Below are 20,483 nucleotides of genomic sequence, written 5' to 3'. Positions count from 1 at the left end.
AAATAAATCCCAATCGATCCTGGCGATAATAAAGGTCCATATTTTCTCTTCAGCTTTTATTAAAACACAGGTACCTGACAAACCATTTTCACAGTAGCGAGGTTATCGAGATAGGACAATAATAAGTTGAGGAAAAAGTCTGAAAGGGGAGCTATTTTTAAAATCTAATTGCACAATATAACCCAAATGGAATCATGTATTCTCTGTTTTTTAGAACTACATAATACACAGAAAATAACCTCTCCTGTCTGAAAGCTATTAAGAATAGATACTGCAAGCACAATGGCTACTTCATTGCATTACGAAAAATGTCAACCGTAGTGAATGGATTAGAAAAAAAGGCAGCATTTATATAATAACATCAAGGATAATTTTTGTATTGGATGATTTTTATAATGCTGCAATTATCTCACTAGAAAGGTATAATGTAACTTAACAGGATCCCCAGCTATGGCTCCGTTTCCTGACACGCAGATAAGCACAATTCCTCTGCCACTGAAGTCAAGGAGAAAACAACCATTAACTTCAATAAAGTTGTCTCAGGTCCAAGGTAAATGGAGATCTACCAAACAAAAAACTGTATTGACGTTGTGGGAGACGGTCATTATTTGTCCAGCTACATGTGAGACGAAGCTCTTTGCTGCAGAATTATTTCTAAATATTCTCCTGAGACTGCACCCTCAGATGGTGCAGAACAAAAATGAAATTTTTTTGCACTTTGGAAGTTTACACTAATGTATGATCTGACACTGCATTCGTAGTCTGCAACTTGTTTGGTTAAATTAAGTCTGCAGACAACAGCTGAAACTGTCTTGATACAGTGGTGAAAATGACACTTTTTGTTCAGTGGGAGCCAGATTAGGCCTGATTTTGCCTCCCAGTAAAAAAGCTACTCAGCGTAAGAAATTAGAATCAATTATTTAACATTGAACTGCACATGAGATGAAGACTTTTGCTGGAGTATATATTCTCTATATCCACAAGCAGCGTGGTTAATAAAGTAAAAATGGATATATATTGCTATTGTAATTTGTAAGTAAAAAATATCTGCTGCTTTTAAAAAAAATAAATTATTTTCTAGCTGTCGGCAGAGGAAAAGTGAAATCGTATTCTCCCCAAGCATAAAGTGTTGCCAGATCTACTCACCACCAGAGCAGGTTTCTTCTAGCAATACCCAGGAGTGAACAAATGCAGAGCAGCTGTGTGCCAGCCTACGGTTTGGCATGAGGAGTTCATTGTGCTTTTCTCTGTCATTATTACTGCAAACTCCACAGGTCCTTCCTCTCATCCACGAGGCAACGGTAACCTGTAAAATAGCAGATCTTTTAGGGAATACCAAAGACAGAAAGAAAGCAATAAATGTGAATGTGAGCCCAGTACCTGCAGATTCACACTGTCAAAAGTCACCCTCTTCAGTCCAAGTGCTGGAACTTCCACGACAACTGTTGTCCCGCTTTTATAAATTTTCACATCGCCTGTAAAAAGATGGTGAATCATCAGGTGATCTTAATTTGGAATGAACAGAGAAATTGTGCAGCACAAAATACACCACAATGCATTTTCCTTCACAACGGTAATTTTGCTGCTACAGTTATATCTATTTACATGTGTATATTTATGTGGAGAGGGAAAGAAAAAAATGAGAGGAAATAATTTCTTTATTCTCAAAAATATTGTAATGCTGTTACCTGTAGCTGGAACTGACTTTTGTATCTAGTATTTTGTATGTGCTAAGTCTTGAAATGATGATGACATTGGTACTCCAGCTAAATGTCTGAGTCAAGGCATCTATTTGTGAGTGTGATAAGAACTTTTTTCCTGAACAATCACCAACCTGGATATATGATAACTATAAGGAAGGGCTTTAATCACCTGTCAGTTATGCTGGAGGAAAGTAAGAGTGTATATACAATAGGAAACATGAATCTAAGTCAATACAAATCTTAAGAAAGTGGCCTCTAGTTTTATTTTGTATTCATCTCACTCGTGTTTCCTTTACATTAAGATTTTTCTGTGGAATCAATAAAAATTTGCTGATATTTAGTTCCCAGGTCAGTCCTGGAAAGCTGAGTATCGTAGCTTACCTTTTTCATACTCAGACTCTCCACTGTGTGATAGGACTTGTTCTTCATTGCATGCCACGAGGAAAGATGAATTTGTGACAGGACAGATTGTGATGTTCCTTCGGGAGAAGCAAAAACCAAAGGGAAGAAACTCGTGGTTAATTTAAAATGTGAAAAGTACAGATATTTGTGACCAAAGCCAGCAGAGAACCAATTTGAATATCTGAACTTTGAATGAATGAACGAGCAGTTTTCTTTCCAAAGTAAGTGCAGAATTCATTGGGACTTTGGGCTTTGAGATTCAAACTTTTAAGGAAAAGACAGCACGGGGACTTAATGAGCACGGTATCAGATATCTGTGGCTGTGAAACTCAAGATGAGAAACTACACCAAAAAAGTGGCAGATGAGGATTCCTTATGGAAATTCTGCCTTTCCCCAAATATCTCATTTGGGGGAAATTCACCATTTTCACCTGGGAACTCGACAACTGCCTGAAACTTTATAGCTGGTTTCTGAGCCCGCAGTATAAACCACACTTACCCCAATGTTGTATTTATGTGAACCTCTCTGGAGAAAGACTGTGGATCAACCTTCCTAGTAGTAATGATGAATTTCGGGTGTTCAGTGCAGTCCTGAGCCACTACCAGGCTGCAGCTTTTGTTGAAAGAGTACGAATGGCTCACGCGATCAAACGTTTTGAAATCTTGCTCTCTGACTTCGCACGTGGCTGCAAAACAAAACCAGCAAAGAAATGGCAGATGGTCATTTGCTGCAAACTACTGAAAAACACCTCTGTGAGACTGAACTACCCAGCAAACAGGAAAGAAACCTCCTCATCTCCTTGGCAGGAGCCAGAGTCTGTAAGGACAGGAGAGTACAACAGAGTAACTACACAGTATAGACTATACTAGTATTGGTTTTCATCACATGCCAAACTCAAGCTGACAGGGACTAAAATGTACAAAACTGTGCAACAAACTGGGTTAAAAACTCCACAGCTTAGACTCACATGGCTTCTTTTTGAATCCAATACACAGGGCAGAAAATACATGGACTGTCTTTTACCCATCGTCTGGTGCCTCTCAGTGCAGAGCTGGCACCTTCTCGGGTGGGGTAAAAGACAACCTCTAGTCCTTGCAGACAGGAGTGATTCCCAAACTCTGACTGTTTGCAGCAGTTTAAAGTCTCTTCATTCACCTCCCACCAAACCTGCTTCTCTGTGAGAGAATGAGCTCTTGAGAAAGCAGGGCTAGAAATGCTCTCTAAGACTTCTTAAAGACCTCTACAAGGAAAGGCAGGGCCCAGTCATGGCAGAGGATGGATCTACACACATTGCTTATTCACGAGACAAACATGTAAGTAACATTTACATTGATCTTCTTGTGCTATTTGTGAAGCTATTTCAGGAAATAAATTCCAGGCAGTGATATCTCGAGTCTCGTAAGCTGGAGACGGGCCTAAGGGCAGAGTGAATGGCAGTCGGAGTGCCTGACAGTAAAGTGTTACCTGAAAAAGCAGAAATGAAAAATACATTAAGATAAATTGAACCATATGCTCTTATCTGGGGAAAAAAAAAAAAAAAAAAAAGAAATCTTGAGGATGCTTTTACACAATTGCAGTTGTGTTGGTCTCTCCAGGATGCACCCAAACCTTCAGCTTTTCTGAGGAGTCGTTGTCGTCTCTTTTCTAGTCATACTTGGCTTTTTGAGACATTATTAAGGACATTGGAAAGCGACTGACACAGATGAAGTTTAAGCATTAATTAAGTGACTTCTTAAAAACTTCTTAAAAAATAAGAAGTTAAGTGAGCTGATGGATGTGTCTGGGAAAACTGGCCTGAGTAGCACTGGGTAAGATCCCTCCCTGTAACTTAAAATTATATTTACCAAGAGAACCAAATTCATGCCTAGTGTGCCTATTTCTTCACTATCAAGTATTAAAGATCCTGCACTAGTGAAGCACCATGGAAGGTTACAGAGACACTAATTTCTCTGTGTGTGAATAGCTAGCTGTTATTAATTTGCTAGAGATCCCATGGGGGGAATTTTTCAAAGCGGTGCGTAGGGATTTGGTGGGCAAGGACCAATTAATCAGTGGGGATTCTGCAGCCCCTGCCTGTGCAAGCTGCTCTGAGAGGGTGACTAACTAACTGCTGCAGTTTGGTTAGGGCAGAGCTGTATTTGTGGCTGTTGTGACTTGCTCAGACCAGCCACATCAAGCAGGGTTACTGCAGATGTGGGACTCGAGTGCCAGCACAGGCAGATGCTGCTCGTGGCTGCAGCAGAGTGCAGAGTGTTCTCAAGGCCCCCACTATCTGCTCTGAGACCCCCATTCAAGAGCTAGTCACACTGGGTAAAATAAATGAAGAAGTGAGTGCAGAGTGGCCATAACTGAAACAATTTGGGTCTCACTGCTGTTCTCAGCATCTAAATAAGGTATTTGACTACAGAGTCTGACTTTCAGCTTACTACTACACTGGACCAAAGCAGCACAAAATCAAGAGAATTGCTGTATTTCAACACCCATCTGATGTAGTCAGGTGTGTAGCAGCTTCTCTAAAGGGGAATGTTTTGCTTTTGTTTCTTTCCATTAGGTATCAAAATGTTATAAGCTGAAACTCATCCAAGGTAAGGAAGAGGAAAATAAAAATTTAACGTACCCCAGGAGCTTTAATTACTGTATCAATTGTTCGTGGAGAGGTTGCAGCTGCCCTCACTATAAATTCATGAGATGGATTTCTCTGATGTGCTTCTGAGAAGCCCAACATAAGTGCTGCACCAGGAACGTACTGCATGAATCTAGAGACAAACAAGATGTGACAAACTCAGGTACAGGAGCAAAAGCACACATGGGAGGGTGAGGACTACTGGCAGACCTGAAAAACCTGGAAAACATGGAAGGACTGAAAAGCCAAGGAAGGAATACTTTGAGCCAAACTAAATGGTTGATTTTATCCACAAGCAACACATTGGGTTTATCTTGCCCATTTAAACTGGGTGTTTGTCTGAGACTGAATAGAAGAACATTTCCAAACAAAAATGCATATTGAACTGAAATACCAAACACTTTAATATGGAAAGTCAAATCAACCATGCTAAGTTTTTAAATATTTGGGGGCTATCTTTTAAGGTGAAACGTGGAGAAAGCAGAACACCTTTTGTGCCACTCAACTCATGCTTTCTATCGCTGCCCACCCAAATACGTCGAGAAATTCCATCCAATTCCTTCAGTGTTTTTCAAAAAAAAAAAGAAAAAAAAAGAGGGAAAATACCACCTTAGGAAAGAATGAATTACATACGCTGTGCTTGTCTTTTTTATCCAGGATGGAAGCTTTCCCCACTGCACCTTCAGCTGTGCTGCTGGTTTCCTCGCCAGCCGCCCCGTGGTAGCTGCGGCTGCTATCCTGTAGTCCTGGCACTCCTTGCCCCATCTCAGTCTGGCCTTTAAAAACAAGGGAACAGTCGCCCAAAATTTCAGAAAAGAAGGACAAAACTATCCTTGGCCATTTCAAAAGGCAAGGTTTTCTTTCACAAAGAATTTTGCACTGGTCCTTGCGTTTCCGGTGTTTCTTTCAGCTCTAAACGGGCTCTACCTCTGGCAAAATCTGAGGCATAGTAGGAAAAAGGTTTGCTGGTCTGTGCAGAGCAAACCTGTTTCCTGTTTCTCAAAGCAGCCACTGAAACATCCTGAGATTTCCTTAGACTTTGTAAGTTCATAATCAATGTGTATTTTTTCTAAACGATGACTGCACTCTAATTTCTATCAGCCTTCGCCAAGACTTTCTGATATGAACTCACCCCATTTTTTTCAGTACTGCTTATCATGCTGGATTTTCCAGTGGCAGCTGCCAGAAGCAGAGGTTTGTAAATTGTTATGCAAAGATCTCGTGCTCTAAAAGGTGCATGGGAAGCACAGCACAGGGAGATGAGGAAAAAAGGAAAGACCTGTTTTATGATGCTCTCTCAGGTATCAACCCATTAACCAGCTTTGCTTGTTCCATCTTTTCATGTAAATCCTAAGAAATACAACATTGCAAATGCAATGTTTGGGTTATGAGTCTTCAGAAATGAATTATGTATAGAAAAACAGGTAGATTCCCAGACAAGAAATCTCGTGGTAGAGCAAATAATAAATAGATAGTAACGAAGCAGTCAATTTTTCAAATATTTTTTATGCTTCTACTGGTCATACTTTGATGCATCTTGAAAATAATTTTTTTTTTTACCAGATTTTGAAGTGTCTGAGTTTATGACTATTATTATAATTAATTTTTTAGTTGAAAAGAATAGTGAAAGACAGGAGCGTTTTCTGAAACTTTGGTGACTTTGTGAAACATTTCAAAACAAGTATGCCTTTCCTGCTTAATTCTCCTAATCAGCAGGTTTCTCTGTGCTTACTCTGGGCTTTGTAGGTGTCTCTCTGGGCAAGGCTGCCCGTGTGCTTACCTGTGCTTTCAGAGGCAGGATCACAGCATCAGCACACGCTTTCCAATTGGTTTCAGCCAGCTGAACCACAACTAGTTGCACATCAACTTTGGCAGCATCAGAACGAACATATGCTGTAGCTTGATAACCTTGATTTCTGTTGTCACTCCTTACTGCCTGTGCCACAATCGTAATGCCAGGTGGAATTACGTCTCCCAGGAAGTTGCGCTGAAAAACAACCCCCAACCATCTGTGCTTAAGCATTTCTGTGTGTTCACTGGAGAGCCTGCAGCCCAGTTTGTGTGTGCTGATAGCAGGAGGCCTCCCTTGTCCTTCATCAGTTTAGTTTGCAGTACGTATTTCTGTATCCCCAACAGGCAAGGATAAATTCTGTGGGAAGTTTGATTATTCAATTGACACCATAAATTTTTAAAGGTGTGATTGTTTTGGTGAGGGATTCAGGATTCTTGCAAATTATCTTTATGCACATAGTAAGATTTTGTTCATTATTCTAATATTTCAAATAGCTGTCTGCAATACATCCTAAAGAACTTGAGAGCATTATACACATTCACAACTTATTTGCACTATGCTAGAGTTTCTTCAAGCCACTCAAATATTTAAAAATCCTTCTTAGTAGCAGAATTCCCCTAGATATTGCCCGCATTTGCAGAGCTATTTGTTCTATTATTATGTAGATACCTTTATGTTGTACAACTGTAGAATACTAAGTGCATAATAAAGATGATCTGTGCTTAATGAGTCTTCACATTTACCAACCAGTAATGCCCACGGAAAGTCTGATTTTAGTTATACAAGGCATGAACTCGTGACCTCTGGTCTACATCTAAAAAATAATTAGGCAGAGTTATTTATTTCCTCCTCATTTTTACCTTGATGCAACTGATTTTGCATTCTAGGGAAAAGAAAATTCTTTCCCCTTTCACTTACAACTCCCTTCCCTTCAGCTTTTATGATTTCCAAATCCACACTTCCTCATACCGCAAACACCTTCAGAAATGAAGAAATGCAGACCAAAAGGGAATTTGGAAAAAAAAGTGTGGGTTTTTTTTTTTTTTTGAGGGAATATCTCAGTGGACTTTGATTTTCAGTTTATAGCCTTGACTTTTAGTGTCCCTCCTGAGCCCCATCCCCTGAGCTGCCACCACACCCGCAGCTGCTGCTCAGCAGCCACGCACGCGGTCGTACCTCCCTCGCCAGGCTGGAGCTGTGGCTGTGCTGGTGGCTGCTGACTCTTGTGCTCCTCCTCGAGCTGTGGGCAGAGTTTTCTCCATGGTGGTGGCTGCTGCTGCTGCTGCTCAGGTGACTGCTCCTGCTGCTGCTGCTGCTGCTGCTGTTTCTGTGGCTGCTTCCCGACTCAGAGGAAGATGATGATGATGAGCTGCTTGATCCCTTATGATCTGGATGCTATGAAATAAAAATAGCTTACAAATCTATGATATGGCCTCTGGTTTTACCAGTGTAAGAGTTTCTAAACCAGAGATACCAGACTCCCTTTATAGGCAGCAGACTTATACACATCTAGAGCGTTATTTTTGTTATCATACACAGACGTGAAATATTGGGTAGGAATGTGCCGTGGATCCACCTGGGCCTCTCTGCTGAGAGGAAGGCTGCATAGACAGTGATTGCAAATGGCAGCATCACATTTTTCAGGTCTAATGCTAGGGAAAATGAAAAGTGATGTTTAATACGTGGTCAAACTTATCCATATCCATGAAAAAAAAACAAAGATACTACAATTTAATGAAAAACGCTGTAAATCATCTTCTTCTTTCACAAGCAGGGTACATAGTAACTGTACAGGTAACACCTACAAAAGCCACTACATTATCACCCTTCTAATATATGCTAAAAATACCTTTATGTCATAAAGCATACTGAATCTGGTTTCTGAAAAAATCCACATAGCTAATGATTTTGCCCGTGATTGCCTAAAAACTGTGGACCTAACTATTCCCACAGGAATATCCTGCTGTTTTATAGTTCCCCCATGGTCTTTGTTAATCTAGCTTTGTTTATCTGCATTATACATCATCTACTGCAAAGGTGTCCTAACCCAAATTTGAGGGCTGCAAGTGCTGCAACAATGAAAGGATGCAGCATAATAGCATTTTTTGTAATGAATCTGCTTATTTTGGCCATCGTCAATATTGTTATTGGACAGTATGGAATGGTCAAGTGAAATGGCCCAAACAAAGCCCTTCAGTTTGATCATATCGACTGTAGCTACCATGGCAATATGCAGTGAATTAGGGACCTACCCAGTGGATGTGAGCAGACTTGAAGCGGAGACGGTACACTTTTGGAAGGTGCAATTCCTGCGAAATTCCAAAAGAAGTTATTACCTACAGCTCAGCCGAGATCACCTCCGAGCAGAAGTCAAAGTATCAGAAACTTTACCTGCTCTGTAGAAACGTCATAACTACTGAGACTGTTAATTTGGGACTTGACATGTTCCTTCTCAGCTCGTTTGTCGTGTGTGCTGTGGTGATGGGAAGCACCAGAGCTTTCACTGCTGCTGGTGCCACTGCTGGTGCTCCTGCTGCTACTGCTGCTGCTCTGTGTTTTAGGCTTCTGCTCATGGGCACTTCCCTCTCCTTCAGCAGCGCTGACATGTGCAAATGATGTGGTCTTGGACTGCTTCTTAGCCTTATGGTTTACACCAGATGCTTTGCTACTGCTGCTGCTACCTGTGCTGCTGCTGCTGTTGCTGCTGCCCTTGCTGCTGTTACTCCTGCTGTCCTTGCTGCTGCTCCTACTGCTACTGTCCTTGCTGCTGCTGCTCCTGCCCTTGCTGCTGCTACTACTGCTGTCCTTGCTGCTGCTATTACTACTACTGCTCTTGCTACTGCTGCTACTGCTCTTGCTACTGCTACTACTGCTCTTGCTGTTACTACTACTGCCCTTGCTGTTACTACTACTGCCCTTGCTGTTACTACTACTGCCCTTGCTGTTACTACTACTGCTCTTGCTATTACTACTACTACTCTTGCTATTACTACTACTGCTTTTGCTACTGCTGCTAGAGCTCTTGCTACTGCTGCTACTGCTCTTGCTACTACTACTGCTGCTTTTACTACTGCTACTACTGCTTTTACTGCTGCTGCTACTGCTTTTACTGCTGCTACTACTACTATCACTACTACTACTGCTTTTGCTGCTACTACTACTATCATTACTACTGCTACTGCTGCTGCTGCTACTGCTTTTACTGCTACTACTATCACTACTACTGCTACTGCTTTTACTGCTACTACTATCACTACTACTACTACTGCTGCTACTGCTGCTGCTGCTACCACTGCTGTCCCCAAATGGGTAGAATTTCTTCTCTTTGGCTTTGGACTGCCTTGTTTTCAGATTGATCTGGGTGCCTCGCTGTGATGCCCTCTCATCAGAGTCGCTGCTGGAGGGGCTGCTCGTTGTGCTCTCGGCACTCCCGCTGGTGCTGCTGGCACTGGACGATGAGCTTCTGTGTTTTCCTGTCCCCTGGTCAGTGGGAACATCGGAAAAACAAAATTATTTTTCTGCGCTCTTGCAAAACACCGAGAGCCAAATCATGATGCAGAGATCTGCGAATCTCTGCTTAGAAGGCAAGGTGTGCTCCTGGCAGCATCTCTGCAACACACCACAATAATTCAAAGGCAAATTCATTATTATACCTTAAAACCACACGAAAGCAGAACAATACCCCAATCACTTCTGTGATAACCAACGTGTGCAGGAGTTGTTGACCACACAATTACATGTAACTGGTGTTGGTAATGACTGTCCTGCTATCTCCTGGCTGTGTAGGTGGGTGTCAGACCCTTTTGGTGCAGTTGCAGTAGCCAGAAAGAGCAGACCACCTTTTGGGCACACAACAGCTATTTTGTGTCTTACAAGAGGTTTTCAGAAAAGCCCACAAAAGCAACCTGCTCTTACTAATGTCCTTCACCTGCAGAAGAGAGGAGTGCAAACAAAAGACCTGCAGAAAGACTTGTGTACCCGAAAACCTGTCCTCATTTTTCAATTTTTTAATATTTTCTAAACGCAGGAAGCTACTTAGTAAAAGAAATATAAGTAACTAAGCTTTGTGTAGTGTCTCCCACAAATTTTAGAGGTGGACTTTTACAGCAGTACCTGGTCATCAGTGTCACCGAGGATTTTCTTCAGTCTTTTAATTGCTTCTTTTCTGGAAGATGCTTGTGCCTCTGGATCTTCAAATGTTACCAGACGAACCATTTTTGTGGGAGCTTGGTCTCCTGCTTGAATTGTGACTTGTATTTTTTCAATAGGTGCCTCTGTGTAAACTGAAATTACATGACAATTAGTGTTACTGTTTGCATTAGCAACCAAATGAGAGAATAACCCAATTTTGCCATAATTTAATTAGCCATTTTTCCCTCAAATATAAGTGCTTAATGATTATTACTGGTATTGAGCAATTCTGTTAAAAATTTTCTCTAACGGCTAAAGCACATACTGGCAACAAAATTTTAAAATATTATTATGATACTGGATTATTTTCAAGTCAATAAACAGAGTGATCAACGGATTTAAGTCAAGTGAATTGGGTTGCTTAATGAGATAACACTATGGATTAGGGAATTAGGCATCAGAGAGGAGTTGAGGCTCAACTCTTGAATTAGAAAGAATGGTCCAATGGTTAGGCCATTAGTTTGATTCTTAGGAGACCTAGATTCAGTGGCCTGCTGTGCTTTTATTTCTTATGATCGTGGATTAAGACATTAAGGACTAGATCCTGGCAGGGTTAATCCATAATTCCCTTTAAGAGTCTGGGTTTTTTTAGAATGTAGCTACAGGACGCTGCATCAGATCTGTTGCCCATGTCCAATTGCTTCATGCTTGCCTCCCAAATCCAATGATTCAGGATGCATCAGACACACTCAGCAGGCACAGATCAGCCCTGCTTGACGCTGGCCATGCTGAGTGGCATTGCTGGGGGAGCTGGGAAATCGCTGCTCAGGCGGTCGGGGGAAAAGCGGATTCCTGCTGCGAGCACAGCCCGTTGCCAATATTGGCAGACCTGGTGCTCCAAATGGTGGTTCTAGTGGTACTTAAGATGCAGAAACCAAGCATGTGTGTATATACACAGCCACTCACCCACTGTTTGCTGTTCTGTGCACAGGGTACTTGCCTGGCTTGAGGCTCGCTCTCAGGGCGTGCTCTCCGACGAGGTAATAAAGAGGCACGTTTTTGATGAATGCTGCATGGACACTTTTCCTCTCAAGGCACACCTGAACCCCAAAGGTGCTTGCATTGGAACACGTGGACTGAACAAACGGCTCTTTTTGGGAAGAGGAGCGTCCAAAAGAGAAGGGATCTCCTGATGAAGCACCCTCAGCAGAATGCCTGTCCTATTAGATAGCACACACATCAAGTTTAATTGGACAACAGTAAGAGGAATACTGGCAGGTTATGCATCCTGTTTTGGTAATAGTTGCATGTACTGTGCATGAGGAATTAACCAGTTCATTCGAGATAGCAAGGCTGTGGCACAGGACAACTTGGTTTTAAATTGGAAAAAATTATCATCTCAATTGGTTGATTAGACTGTCTACTGTAAAAGGAGCTTCAGGCTGTAGGAGTGGAAAACTATATTACAAATTAATTCTAAATATTTAATTTTGTTTTCCTGGTGTATTAGATAGTGTTAACAGGTTCTTGGTAAAACTGAGTGAGCTCTAGACAGACTGGAGTTTTCTCCTTTGATTTTTGATCAGTTGAGACATGAAAGTTTTCAACTACGTCCATGAAAATTCTGTCAGTTGAGGTCTGACATGATAGTATATCAATTAGATGGTCAAAACATATCATATATTAGATATTTCCACTAAAAACTATGCAATTTACATGTGCTAAGCAATGCTTGCTGAAGAACAAATTAAAATTAATTCAAATTGGAATCAAATCCATAAAATGAAAACTCTGACTTCCTGAAGCAGTGAAACAAATACGTAAAAGACACATAATCATAAGCTTTCATTTCTCATGTAATTCAGATTGGCAATTAATTTTTTTACTCAGTTTATCATGTCTCACAAGGTTCCAAACTTGCATGAACCCCTCCAAAAAAAAAAAAAAAGGAATTTCTAATGATCCTGGGAAATGCTCCACTTAGTGCCAGGTTTCAGTTGCCGTTCATTTAACAATAACTACGGAGCACTGAGTTTTCAGGAAGGGCAGCACAGAGGCACAAAACACAAGAATGTAGCTTGTTCCAGGATATTGGAAACTACTGTCAGTGATGGCACGTTTGCCTGTTGACTTCTCCATGGGAAAGGGCTGCACTTGTCCTCTGTTCATCTCTTATTTTATCTGAAAACCCTTCAGGGTTGCATGACAGCAATGAAACCAGAACAGGACAGTGTATTCCTCGTCTCTGTCAGTCTTCCATGGAATGAATTGTCACAGCGATGCCTTCACAGTGCTGCCCATCTCAGGGAGCCTGTTCTGGCTTTTTTGGAAACAGGGCTTGGGAAGTCATCAGGCTTGACACACAAACTTCCATCCCTCCTCGAATCAGGGTGATTGTAAAGCACTACATTAAAGCAAGTTGAGCAGTGGGAGCATCTTGAGGAACATTTGTGACCGCCCCGAAGGAATGTGATGCTTGCATAATGGTTGCAAAGTGTCTTAAAGATTGTGGGCCTATCCTGTAGATGGCAGTGCAAAATTAATTACCAAAGAAAATGCTTTTGCTTTAGAAAAAAAAGTGTTGCAAGTCTGATGTATTACACTCCAGATTTTAAAATAATGTTGCTAAAGGGCTATTTGTGTTATTAGATTGAACCTGACTTAGTTTGAGCGAAGCGGTATTGCTTCACAGAGATGAATTGTACCTTTTCCCATGGAGAAAAGAAATGGTCCCCTACTGATTAAAAGCCCAAAAAAGAATAGTCAGATGCTACATCATTTACCTTGATGTTATCGGTCTCGCCTGATGCAGAGTCTGAATCGAAGGACATCTTCATTATGTCGGGCACTGCTTCAGGTAGAAGAACTGGAGTCATCTTACTAGCAGCCAAATCCCCAATATTTCGTGTAACAGCAAATGTCTTGGACCTGCAGAATAAACATTAGAGGAAACCTGTATTGATAAAGCACTGCTGGGCAAAAGACCTGAATAATGCCTTGTAGCACGTACTCAGCAACAAGTATCATACCTTGCAAATTGCTTTACAGATATTTACAGCATCCTTCCTGTTTTCAAGGACTGCTAAGAGTAAATAAAGACACAGACCAATCTCAGGGGCAGATAGCTCAGTTAGGCTTTTAGAATCACTTGTTAAAAGCATTGTAGCTGGTCAGATCTCCACAGTCCAACTCCTTGAACAACGGTGCACTTACTTAGGAGCCTGGATGTGGATTACTAAATTTTTGAGTCTCCTATTTTGATCTCCTGGACTTCTAAGTTTTTAAACCAATTTTCTCTGAATTCGCTGCACTAGGCTTACTTCTAATTTCTTTTGACATTATGTTAGGGAAAATAGTGCCATACTTTAAAAAAACAACCTGGGGGCTGGTGGCTGCTGAATGCTGTTTCCTGAGCAATTTTTGTTAAAGTAGAATCGAAGAAAGGAGCCTGAAATCATCAAAGTGTCTCCATCTGAGTTTAAATTCACTGGTACTCAGATCTTGGCCGTGGCTTGGCCAGACACCACAGAGAGATGTGTAGGACTTAAGAGCTTATTTACGTAGATGTGTTCAGTCCATTGTTTCCAGTGTTGTGAGCTCTGAGTGTCCTGGTCAGGATCCAGGAGAAGTGATACATTTCCCTCAGCCATCAACACTGTGCTATCTCTACCTTATTAGCCGTTTATCAGCACTAACATCCGGCTCAGAGGTCCCCACGTGCTGTTTGTCAGGGATGAAGCTGATCTGTTTGCCCTTGGGCTTTTGTGGCCTGCCCATGGAGGAGGCTGCTGTGACAGTGAATGGGAAGATGGTCTCAAAATGGTCTCTATTTTAATACGGTCCACACTGTACTAGCCTGAGCAATTCCAATCTAACCTATTTGAAAGATGAATTTGTATTCATTTGATAGCCCTCTCTTCCTCTTGAAGGCTCCTACCGTGCTGTGTGCAGTGTAAAGCACACAATTGCTCTTCATGTGGAACACCTCAATAAAACCCTGTGTCACCTGTGGGCTTTGTTTTCTTTTCCATCTCTCTCTTTTTTTAGATAAGGACATGACAGCAACGCTCCACGCTGGGTGATGGGAGGACCTTGAAGAATGGAATCTGAAATAAAATACTCTCCCTAACAAGCTGAGGGGATAAAAGAAAAATACAAATCAACTTGCATTTCAGGTGGCTCATCTGGGTAAAGAGACGAAAAGGGACATGGTTTTATTTTAATCCCATTCAATAATTCAAATGACCACTGAACTGCCGGCTGGATCTCCAAGCAGAAAGCCCTGGGGTTTCTTTTGCAATTTTTTTTTTTTTTTTTAAGTATTTTTATGCCAATAGTCTACTCCTGCCACCTAATGAAAGCCAGGGATCGATTCCTCCCCTGTTGAGCACAGAGAGCCGACAAATGTAGCTGCATCACAGGTGACACATGTCAATGTCTGCAGAATCACACGGCACGGTAAAAATAGGCTACAAGAGCCAGCTCTGGTGCTTTAACAAGAAAAAAACAGTCACAAAGAGGGCCTAAAGCTATGGTATGAAAGAATCTGTTCTCTCTGATCCCGCACAAGGGAGAAAAAAAAGTAAAAAGGAGATTTTCCAATATGTATTAGTGCATTTTTTTTGGATGAGAGAAGAAGCTGTGCTATAATATGAGCCAAACTCGCTGCGGGGGGGAAGGGACAGGCAATTCAGCTGTGTTGGGCCCACTGATGTTTCAGAGAGTGTGGCCTTGCATACATCCCTAACACGGGGACAGAAGAGCTTAATGGCCGTTTAGAACAAAAAAAACCCCAATCAACAACCCCAAAATTTTCTCAGGTTTTGAAGCCCAGCGTGATGTCACATCTAAATAAATGAGAAGCGAGAGGCAGCCATCCAGCCAGAGCTTCAGCTCTCCTTCTGCTGGGTGAGACAAAAATGTCTGCCTTTCCTACACATCTTCCTTCCGACCTTGGAGCTAAAGTGTCAAAAAGCAGAGACTTGGAGTGCCAGCTGTTTCCCTCTTCTGCTCCCAAGCACACCACGCACGCTGGATAATCTGCTACAAGTGGTGCAGCACGTTGGACAAAGTGGTGTAATTTCCTAATTCATCTCATAAATAAGATGCCCATTTCTGCTTGAAGCAATTTCTGCTTATCCTACACTTAAAACAAGCAAAAAAAGCCGTATGATACAGGCTCTATTCAAGATTGTGTACATACTTCAGTAGCCTGTTATTATGAATATGTGATATATTAGCAAAGTGCATTCTCTGGCAGCTCTCCATATTTATACTTTAATCACAGGGCTCTAATTTCCCCTGAAATTTGTTTGATTTTTACTTCTTCTTGTAAATTTTGTTTAAAAGTATGTTGAAGTAGCCATCTGTAGTATGCTAAATAATTATGTTAAAAGAGCCTTAAAAATAACCATTATTTTTAATTAAATTTAACTTTGATAAGATTGAATTGAAACACATGTTATATATTTTCCCCATAGTATGATTAATTATTTTGCTCTGATTTTTGCTATAGAGAGAGTCGAGTCCATAATGTGCTGATTTGTCTTGGGAATGCAATCTCTCTATGACCAAAGTTTTCATTACTTTTTTTTTTTTCTTTAGAGTCTGGGATTGCTTACCTGAATTTCTCTTAGGCTCCTGAAAATTTATATAAATCCCCCTGCTCTGACACCTGTGTGGTGTGTAGGATATAAATGAATATAATGCTATTGAAGACTGTTCTCTTCCTGTGTCTGCATGTGAGATGGAGGGGAAAATAATATCACATCCTGCCTAGCTTTAATGACATGGTACTGTAGAGGGTAACCTGCTGACCATCAAGACAGTGCCCAACACAACAATATTTGGAACAGAGCTGACAAACAAATGAAAGATCAATAGTTTTCTGGAACTATTTCTTTAGATGAGGGACTGAAAGCTAACAAATGTCACAATATCCCTGAAATATTGACTTCAATTGGTTCTTAGTGATTTAATGGATCTATGCAAAGGGAAGAGAAAGACTATGTTGAGCTAAAATGTTTGACTCATTCTGTGTAACCATCTCTCTCTATATATAAATCCTTTCTCTCTCTACTGTGCTCTTGTTTCTCTTCATACCTTTAAGATTTTACTTTGCTTGGTCTTTGACCTCCTCAGTGATGTGGTTCAGTGTTATATTCTCTAGTTATTGCTTCACCTTTACTTGCACTCGCTGCTGTTTCATTGCTCTGTGTGGTTTCCACTGACCATTTGTTTTGTAACAGTGAACAGGAGCGCTTTTTGGAGAGAAATTGATGGTGCTAAAAGTTAGCTAGTGAGTATTAGCTTTCTCATATACTTGGCATTATAGAGCTATTTCCAGGTGACCACTTTATAAATAGCAGTGCTGCAGGGTCTGGAGCAGGGCTTGTGCTGGAACTCATGGGCTCCTCTCCTCCAATCCCATGTTTCTGATACTGATTTTGCTTTCTGCTTTCTGGCAAAGCATTTAACCCTACTTTGTGTCTCATTTGATTTCCCCTTAAGTCAAAGGAGGAAAGAATTTTTTGTTTTGCTTTGCAGATCCTTCTGCTAATATTTTTAGCTCTGCTTGAGGCTCTAAACTCTGTATCGGTGTTCAATATTCTCACTTCAGTTCAGCATCCTTAGTGAGTTCATTAATATCCTCCTCACCCTCTCTAACAGTGAGAGCTAGTGAGAGTGGGTGCCTGCTTCCCTGATGACCTTGGGAGCAGACTGTCCTGGTCTCCACAAGAAGCTGAACCAAACAAAACACTCAGCTCACTTTTGCTCTGTGAGATGCTGAAACCCTCCCTGCTTTGCACAGAGAACCTCATTGCAGTCACACTTGATGGAGTGGAGGAACTGTCTTAGGGAGGAGGATGTGATGTCAAATACATGTCAAATGGTCTGTGACTGTTGGAGAGCAAGAGAGAATAATGATTAGCCCAACTGGTGGCTAAACTGAGGAGACCTGCAGAGCATCTCTGGGCCAGCAGCCACGGATGCTAATTGCAGCTGGATCGAGCAACTGAGCTCTTTTGTTAGAGCAGAAACTTGTTAACACTTCAACGGATTGTATAATAGCTGACTTCTCTTGTCAGGGATGCTTTTTCCTTTGTGATGAATTTTCAGCTTGTCTTTCTTAGTTTTTTTTTTCATGTGTGTGTGTGTGAAGGTTTTCTAAGTTTGGTCTACTGCTTTGATTCCTTGGACATACTCTTTCTGTTTCCTCTCTCTCTCTCTCTTTGTGCTTGTATTTCCATCTGTTTTCATTTGTTTGGCATCTGGTTACAACAGTTTTCCTGAGTGTATTGTAATTGCATGCACTGATAATAAATCAAGTAGACCTAACAGGTAAGAAAACCAAATGGCAGCCACAGGGAAACAAGGTAAGAACACAAGAAACACCAAGTCCTCTATGCTTCAAGGCATGAAATGCAAATCCAGGTGGGTTATCTGTTCTAACTGACAGGATTCAGCTGACTTATATCTTACCTAGTGTCCCCAGTTCAAACATGTGTATCGAGACAGAAATTTTATATCATTTAAGTTTCAAATAGCTTATGGATCTCAAAAATTTGAGATATACTCCTAAGGAGGATTTGCAGGTGAAGGTCACTGGCAGCAACACCTATTTGCAAGCAAAGCTTTGGTGCACGTCACTTCATTTAAAACAAACATAAACTACACCAATCATCACCAGCTATCCAAGCTGGAAGTCAGACCCAAGATCCCTAAGGAAATATTCCGGTTAACTTAGAAGACCGTGCTTTGCTACATAGAAAGATGCCAAGTGCTGTGCCTTACCTTGCACTAATGATGTCAGTCTCATCTTTACATGGGGGAACTTCAATTTTGATATTTTTTTCCTTCATATTGACAGCGGCAACGACGTTCACAGGTACGTGAGCATTCACTTTGGCACGTGCTTCCAGCCCTGCCTGGACGGTGCGTGTGTTGATTCCCATGAAAAAGGTCAGCTCCTTGGCCATGCTGGAAAGGTAGAGGGAAAGGAGAATTTAGTTCAGGCAGCAAACAGCTGGTGCATTTTTATGGCCTCTGTCACTTGCAAATATTATTCTTTTATGTTATACTAAATGTTTACCTTAGGCTCATTTTGGATCTCAGCCTGATGTTGGCGTTTAGCAGCTCGGTCAGTCTGAAATCAGACTTCGGAGAAGGTGCAATCTGCGCTTGAACTGTTACAGAGAAAGCAAAGAAAGTGTTAAAAATGCCCTCCAATCCTGGCAAGCACGTTTGTACTGCTCAAGTAATGAGGTATATTACCATTTCCTGCCGCTTTTGTGATAGAAGAGTAATAGAAGCTGGTCTCTGTTGGCAACCCCGTGCAGGTGGGCACGATGCGACGGATCTCGGAGGACAGGAGGGCCTTGGTCCACTGCCTCCCTACACCACTTTGAAGGCTACTGATAATCCTCCTTAGTGAAGGGGTTTTTTCATCAGATCCATACCATGCCTGAAATTACAGAGTTGGACATATCTAAATAAGCAGAACTTGAATATCATGATCTGTGTCATTAACTGTGCCTCAGGGGAAATTCTGCCAGCAGTGATTGTAACCAATCGTGATCAGAGCTTGACCTTAATTACCTTGATTAATACTGAAGACAAAAAAAACCCCAACCTTGAATTAAAAAGTTAGAAGAAGGGAGAGAATGTGTGAGAGAAGCAGTATTTTAGAGCTTTTGATTCTTGGGAGGTGGTGTTTTCAAAACAATACCTGCAGTGCATTTTGGATGGCGTTTTTATCAAGTCCACCGAAGAACAGCTCCTGGCCAAACATCTTCAAGTAGCCTGATGCAAAAGGTTTGTCACTGGAGAATGCCTTCCAGTCAGAGAGCTGCGTGAGAAGATGGAAAAAGTCTAACTCTTCATAGCATCTGAGGAAGTGGTGTCTTAGAGATTCTCTTTTCCCCCAGAATTTACCGTTTTCAGGATTTTCCTGAAGTCATAGTCGTTCTCCCAGTCCCTGTCAGGAGAGTAACCTTTAGCAAATATCTCCTGCAGTCCTTCAACTGTTACTCCCACCTGTGGGAAGAAGTGAAGTGTAAATGTCAATTGGATGGTGGTTGTAAGAAGGGGTGAGAGGGCAAACTGTGGGCAGACCCAATTACCTCCAAAGGATCAGCCACTCTTCCAAGGAAATGTGTCCGCAGCTGGGACGTTACCATCGTTGGAATTAAGCTGCCTGCATTATTCAATACCAAATATTTAGCTGCCAGCCCACTCATAAGGAACTCTGAAGAGAAACAGACACAGCACAGTTAGTTTTAGATCACAGTGTGCAGATTGTGTGTATTTACTAATTTCATAATTCAACTGCTACAGCAAGGCCAGAAAACCCAGCTATAAAACCAATGTAATAAAACAGTTAGAAACAGAATATTTTGCATTTTTTAAACTAATAATGGGCAAAGTTACAAGCCCCCTGATCACTGCATGGGAGTTATGATTTCTTTCCAGTTGTTTCTGCTATATCATAGAATCATAGAATGGTTTGGGTTGAAAGGGAGCTCAAGGATCATCTGGTTCCAACCACTCTGCCTGTGGCAGGGACACCTTCCACTAGAACAGTTTACTCAAAGCCCCATCCAACCTGGCCTTGAGCACTTCCAGGGACGAGGCATCCACAGCTTCTCTGGGCAATCTGTTCCAGTGTCTCATCACCCTCACAGTAAAGAATTTCTTTCTAATATCTAATATAAACCCACTCTCTGTCAGTTTGAAGCCATTCCCCCTTGTCCTATCAGTCCACACCCTTGTGTAAAGTCCCTCTCCAGCTCTCTTGTAATCTTCCTTCAGGTCACAATTAGGTTGCCCCAA

At 41.5% G+C, this 20,483-nt stretch overlaps 1 protein-coding gene across 1 annotated transcript in view; it reads right to left on the bottom strand.

The window, feature by feature from the left end:
- LOC126635650 (vitellogenin-1-like) overlaps positions 1–20,483 on the bottom strand; it is a 58,859-nt gene that overhangs the window by 3,510 nt on the left and 34,866 nt on the right. The window contains exons 15-35 of the mRNA XM_050307070.1: positions 19,775–19,899; positions 19,587–19,688; positions 19,381–19,500; positions 18,927–19,116; positions 18,745–18,838; positions 18,447–18,632; positions 13,436–13,580; positions 11,653–11,872; positions 10,635–10,804; positions 9,590–10,001; positions 8,913–9,202; positions 8,774–8,830; positions 7,698–7,916; positions 6,510–6,716; positions 5,363–5,505; positions 4,724–4,862; positions 3,435–3,570; positions 2,605–2,791; positions 2,085–2,182; positions 1,381–1,475; positions 1,147–1,306 (exon numbers count right to left, since the gene is read on the bottom strand). Of these exons, the coding sequence (XP_050163027.1) occupies positions 1,147–1,306; positions 1,381–1,475; positions 2,085–2,182; positions 2,605–2,791; positions 3,435–3,570; positions 4,724–4,862; positions 5,363–5,505; positions 6,510–6,716; positions 7,698–7,916; positions 8,774–8,830; positions 8,913–9,202; positions 9,590–10,001; positions 10,635–10,804; positions 11,653–11,872; positions 13,436–13,580; positions 18,447–18,632; positions 18,745–18,838; positions 18,927–19,116; positions 19,381–19,500; positions 19,587–19,688; positions 19,775–19,899 (3,495 nt within the window). The remainder of the gene's footprint in view (positions 1–1,146; positions 1,307–1,380; positions 1,476–2,084; positions 2,183–2,604; positions 2,792–3,434; positions 3,571–4,723; positions 4,863–5,362; positions 5,506–6,509; positions 6,717–7,697; positions 7,917–8,773; positions 8,831–8,912; positions 9,203–9,589; positions 10,002–10,634; positions 10,805–11,652; positions 11,873–13,435; positions 13,581–18,446; positions 18,633–18,744; positions 18,839–18,926; positions 19,117–19,380; positions 19,501–19,586; positions 19,689–19,774; positions 19,900–20,483) is intronic.

The sequence above is a fragment of the Myiozetetes cayanensis genome, unplaced genomic scaffold (assembly GCF_022539395.1).
Source record: "Myiozetetes cayanensis isolate MyiCay16 unplaced genomic scaffold, myiCay2020 scf12, whole genome shotgun sequence".
NCBI lineage: Eukaryota > Metazoa > Chordata > Aves > Passeriformes > Tyrannidae > Myiozetetes > Myiozetetes cayanensis.
The sequence above is the reverse complement of the archived record's forward strand: the minus strand, read 5'-3'. Positions and strand labels throughout refer to the sequence as shown.